Source organism: Eurypyga helias, unplaced genomic scaffold (assembly GCF_000690775.1).
Source record: "Eurypyga helias isolate BGI_N326 unplaced genomic scaffold, ASM69077v1 scaffold46386, whole genome shotgun sequence".
Lineage (NCBI taxonomy): Eukaryota > Metazoa > Chordata > Aves > Eurypygiformes > Eurypygidae > Eurypyga > Eurypyga helias.
In genome coordinates, this window is record NW_010255598.1 from 2463 (window position 1) to 15934 (window position 13472).

Below are 13472 nucleotides of genomic sequence, written 5' to 3' on the forward strand. Positions count from 1 at the left end.
GAAACCTTTCCAGTTGAAAAGTCACCTGATCATGCAATTTTTTGTTTTGTCAAACACTATCTAAAGAAGTTTGGAAAAAACTCACCTCACCCTCCAACTCTTTCTCTTCCCTCCAAAAGCCTTACAAAATGTATGGTGACTGCTCTGATTAGAGGAAGAATTTTCTTCAGAAAACCTAAACTTTTCGTAGATAAGACAAATTTAACATTCACCAACACAGTTCTGTTTTTCAAGACAAATTATGAGCAAAGAATGTCCACTTCAGCTGAAAAATTTGCTTTCTACTGAAAAAAAGTTGAATGAAATGTGCAGTGTTGAGTCTGAAGCTTTTCTACTGAGTACCACAAGCCTAGGTTCGTCCAAAATGTCATAGGAAGTAGCTGGTAGAATTTCTGTGTTCTTAACTCAAACTCTGAACATTCATCTAAACCTCATTGTACCCAGGATAGCCTCCATGTGCAAACTTCATTTGCAAAATGATGTCTCTCTACATGTATCATTAATATTTTTAACTAACTTTTTCTGTAGATGTAAGAAGGCTGAATAGGTCCTGCCTGCTTTGCTGACCTTTTTTTTTTCCCCAGTAGAATATTTAAAAAAACCCCAAAGCCATGGTGCTAAATCTAGACACTGAGGTTCCAGAGAAGTTATCAGTAGATCAATTGTTGTCCTAAGAACCCTGGTAATATTCTTCCCTGTTTCCTTATGGGAAGTACAGAGAAAATACAAATGTGACTGGCAACTTTAAGACATTTCTTGTAAATTTTATATATAAATGAGTGCCCAATCAAATATAAATTCCCAAACTTTTTCAGCTTCAAATTTCCTTAATACTGTTTCTCTTGGAGCTTGGTGCTTATTTCTCTTGGAGCTCAGTGCTTATATGCAGTTTGTCTTGTAAAGCTGAACTGTTGTTGAACTAGCCGAACAGCTGTGTCAGATATAAACCCTACAAAGGGTCTAACATGTCTGTGGTTACCCTTCCACATTTTTATAGAGGACATATATCATTGAAAAGCTAATTTGTAATTTTAGGTATCGCAGTTGTTGGGGATTTTTAAATTTTGTCAATGGAATTCAGTTTAGTTTATTAGCTGGTGCCTGGCATTTTGTCTTGTGTTACTTACAGAGAAAGCAATCAATGTAGTTTCTGCACTGTTTAGGGGAAAAGTAGTATTCCTGGTCGTAATCCCTCTCCTGCTGAGTCATAGATGTAATCACTGCTGACTGATGTACTGGTGCCTATTTGGTAAGTAAATTAAAAAAAAAAAAAAGATTTGGAGACTTAGGGTGAGTTAATAGAGTTAATGTGTCATAGAGTTAATGTGTCACCAACTGTAATTGAGAGGGATTCCATACAGAACTGCTTATTAGACGAGTAAGATAAGAGACATGCATACAGAAGGATTTTAAAGGTCTTGTTTTGTGAGCCTTGCCGCCACAATGTGTAGTAGCCTTGAAGAAGGATAGGTTTGAAACACTGGGTGCTAACCTCCCCTGGGCTCAATATTTTGCTTGGACATGGAGGAATGTAAAATGAACACATGCTTGGTCCTGTACAGTTTGATTCAGCTGTCAAGGGGAAGACAATGAAGTTACACAGCAGGTAAAAAGTCAATAGAGGAGTGTGGGTAAAAAGTGCGTTACCCGCCAGCCTGAGTAGTGAATGACTGGTGAGGGGAATACATCTGAGAGTCCCCTTTCTCCCGTCTTTTCTCGAGGCTGTAGGTGTTTTCCTTCACCAGGGAACTACTAGTTGTTAACAATCAAAAGTAATTAGCGATCCCTGGCTTTTCTTGTCTGTAAAGAAGCTTGTATGGTCTTTTCACCATAAAGGCAAAAAACCATGCCATTCTCTAAAAATGGAAAGAAAGTGCGGTTTTCCTGTATTTGCACAGCCCCTTATACTGCTTAGGGCTGCATCTACCTCCTGAGCAAGTATTTGCCAGAAATTGTATGTTTATGTTTCTGTGCCCTCAGGCTTTTCCTAGCATTTTGTGACTACCTCTCTTTCACCTCCTGTGATTTTGAAAACTAGCCCTCTCTTGATAACTCCTGAATGACTGCTGTAAGTAAGTGCTATAAACATTTAGAGGGGGAGGATTTTGAGGAAAAAAATTGTGCGGCATGCTGCAAAATGAAGCTGTGTGTTACATTTTTAATGAGAGATTTCAGGCTACAGCACTGTGCATTCATCAAATTCTCCATAGACCACTAAATATCCTTCTGTTACTCCCACGAACAAGTGTGAAAAGTTGTCTGCTTCTTTACTCCAAGTAACCCTCTGCATTGATTTGCTGTCAAAATTGCTCTCTGCCAGTCCTCCATTATGAGACCTTCTTTTCTGCAACAATGGCATGTGTCATTGCTATTACTGAAATACAGTTTAGTATAAAGGCCATTCAGTCAATTCATTTGGAAGAAATTTAACATTAGCATTTTCTGTGCTTGATGCTGCAAAGTGCCAGGCTCCCTGATACTGCTGAGCGAAGCATTTAAACTTACCAGAAAACTCTGTATCAATGCTCCCATTGATTTCAGTGGTGCCAATCACACATTTAAACTTACAGAAGATGCTAAAATGATTAGCACGTTGGGGGTGAGAGCACTCTGTTTCTGGAGACTTAGTAAGTAGGTCAAATTAATCTTCAAATAAAAGCACCCAGAAAATACCCCAAGCCCTGATTAAAAAGAATTCATGATCTTTGCTTTCATATAAGTGGGGAATCACACCAAGTATGAGCAAGTGTACAGCAAATACAGAATGCAGAGTCAAGTTTATGATAACATAACCACCCCAAATGAGGGTTTTCTTTCCAAGAGGTTTTCTTTCTCTTTTAAATCACTATTTTTGTAGAAGAACCTTAGTCTATTTATAATTAAGCCTCAGAGCCAGGCAGCCATTTAAGCCTCATAGCTGGTAATTTGAGGTCTTCATGTGAATGTGTTTTCCTATGTCAACACTAATTTTTTTCTGCTAAAAAAAGAGAAAATATTATAAGAAAGCTCTGTTTCCTGTGGGGTTGAAGTGCACACAAAAGTAAAGCTGAAATCTAAACTGAAATTGCCAGGCATGGCTTCTGAATTGTAGGTTTCTTTGTAAGCAAACATCCAAATTCAGACTAGCCTAAAACCACAGATTCTTCATCTGAACTGTATATTGCCACTTACATTAACTAAAAACAAATGTGTGAGAAGCATTTGACTTCTGATATTGCCTTGGTGATTTCCCTGTGTCCTGCAAGCATGTGAAAAAACATGCATACTTTGGACTGCCACATGCCAGCAAATAAATGCTGTCCATGTTAACTCTTGGGAACTAACTGGGTATGTGTATGCAAGTAGGTATTTTATGCACTCACATTTTATGTAGTGGCAGATTAAGTATTTGGCAGGCACGTTAAGTGCCTATTTTAAAATATTTATTCCTGTGTTTATTTTTCTTTCATATGCTGCTGCAGTAACAAGTTACTTATACTTAACCAGTGATTTTGTGTATTCTTCTGAGAGTCTAAAACCAGACACAGTAGATATATAGAGAAATTATGGTAAGAGGCAAAAAAAAAATTCCATTCCCTAAAAAGGGAAAGAAAATGCAGCTTTTCTGAATTCACACAGCCCCTCAGACTACTTAGGGCTGCATCTACCCCCTAAGTAAGTAGCGATCATTTTTCTTACATTTGTTAAACAAAAAATGTACAGTAGAGATGAGCTGCTGCGCACAGTGTCTGCAGGTGAGGGGTGGAGAAGGTGTAGGGGGATGGTCCAACAAGCACTGCACAAGGAATCAATCGGTTATTAGCAGAGTTGTTGCCTGCTCCTGGCATTTTTTTCACATGAGAGAAAATACTTTTTAAAAGGCAGTAGGAAAGCTCCTAGGAAGCAACCCCAGGGTGGCTTGGTAGAGTTGCAGAGTTCAGGCAGGATTTGGGAGGGGAGGGTGTGCCTCAAAAGCAAACGATATATTTAACATCAGCCTGACTGCTGATGTGTCCAAGTTAAGCAGGTGCTTACATATGTGCAGAAACTGAGACAAGCTCTGTGGTAAAGTGAAAGGAGATTAAAGAAGAAGGAATATATATATGCTCTGGGGAGTCTAAAAGAATAGGGTAAAGTACTGACTCGACACAGTCCCTGACAGGTCTTACAAATCTTGCTTGCAGCCTGGCTGCAGAGAATTAGTATCAGGAATGGGATTTGTCCGATATACATTGCCACTAGGTTAGGAGGATCATTTTCCAGATTGTCTGTGTGATAATGTTTCAAACATGGATGTCCTAGGTTGTTTTGTTGATTTTTAAAACCTTTACTTTCCCACTCTGTTTCACTTGTTTTTGGCTTTGCACTCCAGGTTTCTATGACTCCTGTATCTGATTGTACTCTCTTGATATTGGTTTTGGTATGTTAGTAAAGTCTTCAGGACCAGGCTTCTCTTTCACTGTGATTTATTTACTGTTGCCTCCTTTTTCTACATGTTTGTTTGGCATTTCTTTGGTGTCCTTGTGCATTTTTAAGGTTGTCATTGCATCCTTGCTTTTGTTTTTATAGAGAAGTTTATGTTTTGCGCCCTGCTTCTAAAATATCTGTCCAGAAAGTAATTTTGAAATAATCACATTGAGACTGCTGATATGTTTAAATGTGGCTTTCCATTTAGCACCTTTTTGAATCAATAGGTTAGTTTATGTTAGTTTTACTACGTAAGAGTGTCTCTAGTTCTCTTCTTTGAAACCATAAATGCTTGAGCTGTTCTTGGCTGCAGTGTGTTTTTTAAGTGTTGTTTTAAAAATCTAAACTAAAAAAATGATGGTTTTATCTGTAAACCAACTAAATATTACTGTAGCATATTCCTGCCTAAGTATATTAGCTTGTTAATCAAATAATCTGCTACAGCTGTAAGTTCTGGATGGCTGTGCTTAGTAAATAATCCTCTTTACGCTGATAAGACATCTTTCTCTGAAGATTTCCAATAATTTAAAAATTTTGATTAAAAATGCTGTGAGGCACATTAAGTGATGCTTGTGTGGGTACCGTGGGATATCAAAAAGTTAAATGACTTGCTTAATGAATTAGTGGTGGTCTCAGTCTCCCGACCTAGCCCCAGAACAAGCATCCCTTTATAAAGGAATTATACAGGGATTCAAAAGCAAAGCCTCTGACATTTAGTATTCTGGTGTTGTCTGTTCCCAGGACATTACATTTCTGTGGATACATCTTATGAGGGTGAGAAAGCAGTGCTGTCCAGCCCTGAGCTGTACTCTGAGGAGTGGAGCTGCATCAGACTGATTTACCAGATAGCAACAACTTCAGAGATTTCACCTGATCCTGCCAGGCTCAACCTCTACCTGAGGCAGGAAGGAGAGAGCTTTGATCATTTGCTATGGTCAGCCAAGGAGCCTTCTGATAGCTGGCTCATAGCTAGCTTAGATTTAGTGAACAGCACAAGAAAGTACAAGGTAAGCCCCATTTCAGAAGATGCCACAGGGTTTCTGGTGCACCTGTGGGGGGTATGGATTGCTTTTCAGACATTTCCTCTTGGGGCCTTATTCTGGGCTTTCACCCCTAATGGCTGGCAGCATGTGAGTCAGCTGTTCTCTGTCCCTAAAATCAGGGAGCAGAACTGTCTTGAGTCAGGCCATTGGTGCTCTTCCCAGCAAACTTCCCTTCCAGGGAAGGCAGGGCTGGCTGAGCTGTGTGGTGAGATTGCCTCCCCTCCTGTCATCCCTGCAGAGCTGCTGGGCTCCTTTAGAATGTACAGGACCAGCGGCTGTGCTCACTCGCTCCTGTCCTCTGTGCCCTTCTGGAAGGAGTTAGAGGCTGAGAGGAGCGTATTTCTGCCCAAAACCCATCACATCACACTCCCACAATAACGTTCAATATAGCCACAGCTGAGGAGTCTGAAGTCCCATATTCTTATATGAAGTGTGGGATTTCTTGGCCTTGTCTCATTGTCCTTTATTGTGCCTTCTGTCCTTAAGGAAGGGAATTGACTACATCTTTAATGCAGTCTGCCAAGCCCTTACAGCAAAAGCATCTCCCCTGACTGTAAGGATCATGAGTCCCCCACATATATTTAATTTGTTATCCTGGTTATCCTGATTAAATGTCCAGAATGATAATGGAAATACTGAAACCCTAAAATTTGCAGTTTGATTTATATTATGCAGATTGTACTAGAAGGTGAAATGGGACGAGATAGATCTGCCAGTATAGCAGTTTTTGAAATTAAAATAACTCCTGGATATTGTATTGGTAAGTACTGTCTGCTCAGCTCCCATATTCTCTGTACTGAAAAAAATGCCTTGCTGGCAGTTTTGAAACTGAATTAAAGGTCTGGGTTTAGAAAAATAGACAATGACTTTATCCTCATTGAAAAGTCAGTTGCCATATTCAAAACAGGTATTTTCTAAGCTAAGGTTGCACACCTTAGCCTAGAAATACATGTTTTTCTTCACCCATCTCTGTGACATACATAGAGAGAGTATTTCACGTACAGTAATTAATTCTGAAGCTGTTTATTATTCATGCAGGAACAAGTGTTCTATTTTCACAAAACTACACTGCTGCAATTGTTAGGCATAACAGGGGCAACATTATTTCTGCTGTCTGCCTGCTCATGCTTCCTTACAGCCTTACAGTGGCATCTTGCAGGCTGCAAAGTCAAAGCTCTTGATATTTACACTTACTTCTATTCCCTCATGACATTTGCCAAAAGCTGCCTAATGAAGTTCAGAAATTTCAGTGGCTGGAAGGCTGGGAGACCTTTGCATTTCTGTGGAGTTCTGGTGAAGTCCAACTGAATTGTCATAATACTTTGGCTCTCTAAAGGAAACAAAGCAGTCTCATTACCGCTCTGAAATACTAGTCATACTTTGATTTTAGCCATTCCTGATTTACAAGTGGAAGTTCTGATCTGACTATTTAATACTTTCAAGTGGTATATTTCAATCTATTTTACTTGCTTATGAATCACGGCAGTCATATATTGCCAAATAATGAGAAGATAGACTGAACATGATGGAAATGAGAGGTTTATCAAAAATTGATCAAAACCTGTGGCTAAGTTTGCTCCCATTTATTATCAGATGTTAAGTGCTGTGTCCAGTTTCATAAATACAGGCATTATCTGCACCGCCACATGTAAAATGTGGCCAGTGCTTAGCGATAGCCTCTCTTCATGTTTCTGTAATAAAAATGTGTGCACTGAGCTGGTGATGTGTGCAATTGCAGAGTGTGACTTTGAAGAAAATCATCTCTGTGGCTTTGTGAACCATTGGAATCCCAATGTCAACTGGTTTGTTGGTGGAGGGAACATTCGCAATTCTCAGTCTATCCTGCCCAAAGACCATACATTTGATAGTGAACTGGGTAAGCAACAAACAGAAGTGGAAAATTTCAGTCTGTGATCCATGTATGACTCCTATACTGCAAATTATTACGTGAGTTCTTTCTTTTCCCCTGTCATTGGGTGGGGTAGGAATGATTTACATGAAAAAAGAGATTAGAAAAAGATGGAGGGAATTTGCAGAATTTCACAAAAAGTTTCTTGCAAGTTCTATTGTAAGGTTGTTTTACCCTTTGCTAGGCTTCAGAATTACTCAGAATAAGAATACAATTTTGGATGGAAAGGGTGAAAATTAATCTTTCTGTGGATTTTAAAACTGTGGGTCATAGTAAATTTTAAAATCTTGTTCTGTACATCTGGCAGGGCTTTTCTTTCCAGTGGCTGTTGGGAAAGTTGAGTAGGAAAGCTAAGGGTTTGAAACATTTTTGGAGAATCCCAGGTTAAATTACACAGTTTGGGAGTTTTTTTTCTTTCAGTCAAATGTGGTAGTGTTAATATAGTCCATCGGAGGCAGAATGCTGTAAAGACTTAAAAGGATTTTCAGCACTTGCCATGTATGAAATACTGTCCCAGCCACCTTGCTGAGAGGAGAACATTTTACATAATCCCAGAGAAGGGCTAAGGGGTATGTTAGCTTTTGATAAAATGTTGCCTGAAGTACTGCAGCAGGTGATGGTCAGGAAATCTGGCTGCCGCAGCAGCACTCTCTGCATCTCTGGCAACGTGATGCTTGTGATGGTGCAAGGAATCACATTATGAAAAGTAGGGTTGATCCTTTTTCCTTAACTCATGCCGCTGTGCCTTTTTATTTATTTCACAATTGTGTGAGTTGAGTACAGAGTGTCAGTCTAGCTCTGCATCACCCCACGTCACCCAAATGCTGGTAAATTTTGATGGAACTCACCACAACATCAAGAGCACACGGTGGCTCTACCTATAAATAAAGTACTGTATGTGATAGGAAACGCAGCCAACTGGGAGGGATCTGTTTTTTTGTAGACACAGTGTTTCTTTTTCACACCAAACCCTCACTACTGACCATTGACTGAGAAGACCCCAAGAAGCCAAAAGTCACAGAAGACACGCATTTTTGCAAGAATTACGCTATGAAGGTACATCAGCCAGGGAGATCATAATTAAGCTATGAAATGTGGTAAAACTGCAGAGCAGAAATGAAGCCTAGAACTTCTCAGGCAAGTACCACCGAAGTGTCACCGGTTCCCTGGCAGTGGGCAGGCTGGAGGAGACCCACAGCCAAGCAAGCCTTTTTCAGTCCATCCACTGGAGTGAAGCAAGAAGTGACATCTCAAGGTTTGAGAACAATATTAGCTGATTAACATAGTGGTGTAGATAAAAATCTAACGGCACAATTTGCAGTGTCCATGCTGAAGTTATCCTGTCAGTTTGATACTTCATTATCCTCTAAGTTTTCTGCTTGTGAAGAACCATTTTTACGTTCATCAACTGATACTGTTTGGTGCTGTGTTTCTGAGAGTGTAGAAGAAGAAAAACTACAGATGCACAGTATGTCTGTGCATATGGATGTATCCTGTTTAAACTGAGATAGCTCTCCCAAAATCAAAGTGTGAGAAGCTGTACTCTTTGAAAATCCTGCAGGTCATATTGGCTGTTGAGGGGCAGGGAGACTACTCATCTATAATACATTTTTCTGTTCATTAACATTAATTAAATGGGTTTTTTTAAGGATTTTACAAAAAAAAAAGTAAAAAAAAGTCTACAGTAAAGATAAAATATTTATAAACCAAATCCTAGATAGACAGAGCAGAATTATGCAAGCAATGAAATGTGCAGAATGAAGGTTATTTGGTAATTCATTTGATATATTAAAGGTACTGCTGAGTAAGACGTGAGGCAGCACATGGCTTATAGTCTTGTTCATTTACTTGGGTTTCCTCGGTAACAGCTGCACTTGGAAAAAGATTAAATACTATGCTTACCTGTTGGAAGGCAAGGAATTTACTCAGGTGTAACACAGTTTTCCATTTATAAATGACTATGAATTAATTTAGAGAATTTATTAATTTCTTTAATACAAAATACCTAAGAAAGAGCTGAAAGAGAATGGCTGTTTTGCCAGTGGTATCTTAGCCAAACAACTTTGGGTTATACATAAGAGGAAAGGATTAAATACCCAATCTCTTAGAACTGGTAAAATTTACTAGGAATCAACCATCATTGTCCAGGTCATAGAGATACGTGTCTAGTCTCTGCCCATCTCCTGATATTTCTTGTAAGTGTTGTCCTGTAATGTGTCCTTACCAGGCTTTTTTATACTTTCAGGTCACTACATGTATGTGGACTCTGTTTATGTCAAACATTTTCAGGAAGTGGCTCAGCTAATCTCACCAAAGACCACAGCCCAAATGTCTGGCTGCTTATCTTTTTATTATCAACTTAAGCAGGAAAGTAACATTGTTTTTACCGTTTACCTGAGAGACACAAGTGGCTTTTATGAAGAGATCTGGAAAACAGATGGTGCACTGAGTGCGGACTGGGTGTTAGCAGAAGTTGACTTCAATGTGCCATACCCCATGGAGGTAAAGCAATTGTTCCTGTACAGTCCAGCTACGACTTCCAGGTTGCATCAGACATCAGTGCCAACTCAGGCCAAGTCAGAAACATGGCAGAGGCCATCCAGTATCTGAAAGATCGTTATAAATATGCTGGTGATCTCTGTTTCCTTTGTCCCCTGCATAAGGCTGAAGGAGGAATTGCTTTCCATACTGGTGCTTGATTTTCAGCAACGATGAAGTCAGATGGTGAAGTTCTTGAACAGGATGCATTGGGGGGTTGTGGAGTCCTACTAATGTGAGGTCTTTTAGTTCTAAAAGATATTTACTTCTACTAAAGTACTTCTAAAAGTACTAAATAATGTCAATGTTCTCTCAGTCAAGAGAGATGTCCTCTTAGTTCTTAGGGGCATTCATAAAACCATCTGAATTTTTGTGACTTGATGATCCATTTTTGAGGATGCTGAGTATCATGAACCATGTATTAAAAAAACACATGCCTCCCACTGCAGAATAAAAATTTTAAAAATATTTGAGCTCTATTCTCTACCTTATAAAATCCTCCAAGTCAGCTTTTCTGTGCTTTCACAAAAGAGAGTCCAAACTTTGGACTGAATAGTACAGTAGTCATTAGATGTGAAAGCCAGCTCTGTATGTTTACTGTAAATAATTTCAAGGGTATCCGAAAGAAATTTAATTTTTTATTCCCTAGTGTTTACTGAAAAAAAAACCTAAGCCTATAGATACACATGGCATATATACATACACATATACGCTATATCTTTTTATATATGTAAAATATATATTCTTATACCTGGGACATATATAAATATCTTAGAAGATTGGAATAAGCAGTGTATATGTATTATATATACATACATGAATACAAATGTATGGTATGTGTTATATACACATATATGTAATTTATATATATGCATGTACTGTTTGCCTATATATGTATATTTCTAATACTCAGATTACAAATAAATTGGCTTTCATTCTACTTGCTTTAATGGTACTTAAGTTATCTCTTAATTCACCATAAGCCTGCAGATTTTCAGAAATGATTAGGGTTAATCTTATTTCATCAGATGTTACATAGTCCTTGTCAGTGACTGAGTCATCAATTTGAATTGTCAGACTTCAAATGGTATGGGAAAGGAGATTAGATCTGATAAGGTCTTATTATACTGAATGGTGAGTTACTTATTCAATAAATATAAAATAACATGCAAGGGGAAAAGCAGTCCTAGGGCAATAGATGGAAGTTAGTTAATGGCCATTTAGAGCTTGGCATTACTGTGGTTAGTTTTGAGAAAATGTCCTCTTAGTTCTTAGGGGCATTCATAAAACCATCTGAATGTTGGAAACTGTCTATATTGAAATAAACAGCAAAACAGAGGACGTTGTACCACAGGATAAATGCACAGAGTACCCCTCTTAGTTAAAAAAGAATATACTAGCATATACAAGAGGGAGATGGGGATAATCAAAAGTATGGAGAAGTTATGTTAATGAAATAACAGTTTTCAGCCTGAAAAAAAAAAATACTGAAGTAGTGTGTGGTAGACATTCATAAAAAACATGGTTGACACCAAAAAGATTAACGGTTCCCTTTTTCTCATAATTTACATTGCAGTTGCAAATTCTTAATTTCCAGGTAACAGTTTTAAAATAAACCAAAGGGAGGATTTTTTCCTACAGCACATAACATTGCATACAGTAATAATTAGACAGCTTTGGAATTATAGTCAATACAAACTGATGACTCTGAATACTGGTTTTGTATGGTAGCATGACAGTAGCCTTACTGCATCTTTGAAACTGATGCTTCATAAAGCGGCAGAATGTTCCCCTTGATTTTTCCTTGACCTCGAATGGGCAAAGGTCTGGTGCCAGGGTCAGGCTCTGATTCATATCCCTAACAAGTCATTTATATTAATTTGTCCGAACACCTGCAGTGCTGTCTGAGATGCCCTGATATCTGTCTGGTCAGACTTCTGTAGTAAATAGATGTGTACCAAATTATCATTGTGTATATGGTATAAAGATCATATATTATATAATATATAATATATCATATGTAGGATATATATGATATATTATTCATCATGTAAGTTGAATAACAAATTATTATAATTTCCAGGTAATATTTGAAGTAGCTTTCAGTAGTGCCAGGGGAGGTTACGTTGCCCTTGATGACATTTCTTTCTCTCCGGTTTACTGCAGCAATCAGACAGGTATGAGTTCTTATTGATATTCACCTTCCTTGTTTTCCCCCTTTGCTTTGCCCCTCTGAACCACTGGTCAGTACTTGCAATATTCAGTACTGATATGCAGATGCTGCCTTCCCAACCGAGCAGTAACACTGGGCTCCTCTTTCTCCTGTCAACGAAACAGCAGATAAACACTGATGTCATTCTTTTTATCCTGAAACCAGTTCTTAACGCCTCCTTTCCAAAGACCTTTCCTCAGGGATCTGCAACTGGAGCGATGGACTGAATGCTGTTTTTGCATCACCCCAGCTTTTGAACAAACAAACGATAGCTTGCAGAAAGAGAAGGAGATTTTTCCATGTGTATGAGGAAGAAAATGCCCTGGGCTTTTCATTATTGCTTTTATTGGGAATATCTGCTTCCATACCACGTGCCCTGAGGTGTTCTTTAGAGCCAAAATGGGGTCTTTGCCTTCCTGTCTTTGCTCTTCCAGGGGATATTATTTATCTCACAGGGTGGTGTGTCAGTCAAGATTTTATTAGGTTTTCACAGAGGTAGAGGTCAGCTGAATCCACGTGACCCCTGCTGTAGAGGCACTTGGGACAAAGGACTTTGTCATTTGTGAATGTAGCCTCTTAAGCAGCTGTGTACTTGTTGCTTGGGTTTTAATGTAGCACCAAGCAATAGTCAAAAGTACATCAGTGGTTTCCCACTGAGCCCATCCATTCTTTTGGTCACAGGTTTGATTTTTTGGCTAATGTTTTGAAGTGATCAAGGAAAAAGAGGTGGGGTTTTTTCCCTTTATGTTCTTGGAGTCTCTTCTAGCTTCCCCTGCACTACTCAAGTATCAGTAGAAGGTAAATTCCAGATATGTTATTAATCCACGACTCTTGACTGAGTAAACCTAGTTGTTTGATTAACTCAAAAATCCTGAGTTACGTTTGCAGTATGCCATTCCATTTTCCATTTTTATTTTCAGATGGCTTATGTGTCTTGAGGTATGAGGTAAATTTTATAGTATTTTCTGCCCCAACACGAATTTATTTGCACTATCATGGCACAAGTTCAGATCTACTCTGACTGGTAAATTTGATAGGGTCAGCTGGACTTTGCCTACTGACATTTTATTTAACTAGGAAAGCGGGGGGGCTTTCCTTTTTCTCCAGGGCTGCTCCTTTTTCTCTGTAGACAGAGAAAGACACATGGGTAGTGCCTAGGTCTGACCTACCTGAGGCTGAAAAGACCACAGGCATCTTTCCAACACCAATATTTTGCTTCTCATGAAGCTGATGGCCTGTGTTCCTGCCCTTGCTGGGAAGCCCATCTTTGCCTCCATGTGGAAGGGTCATGCATGCTGCCACAGAGGGATGCTCACACTGATTC

The 13472-nt window shown here is 38.9% G+C and overlaps 1 protein-coding gene across 1 annotated transcript in view; it reads left to right on the top strand.

Moving 5' to 3' along the window:
• Positions 1-5187: 5187 nt before the first annotated feature.
• The window catches only part of MAMDC2 (MAM domain containing 2), a gene marked incomplete at both ends in the record, with an annotated part of 10401 nt that continues 2116 nt past the window's right edge, over positions 5188-13472 (top strand). The window contains 5 exons of the mRNA XM_010153365.1: positions 5188-5453; positions 6165-6249; positions 7228-7365; positions 9644-9900; positions 12020-12113. Of these exons, the coding sequence (XP_010151667.1) occupies positions 5188-5453; positions 6165-6249; positions 7228-7365; positions 9644-9900; positions 12020-12113 (840 nt within the window). The remainder of the gene's footprint in view (positions 5454-6164; positions 6250-7227; positions 7366-9643; positions 9901-12019; positions 12114-13472) is intronic.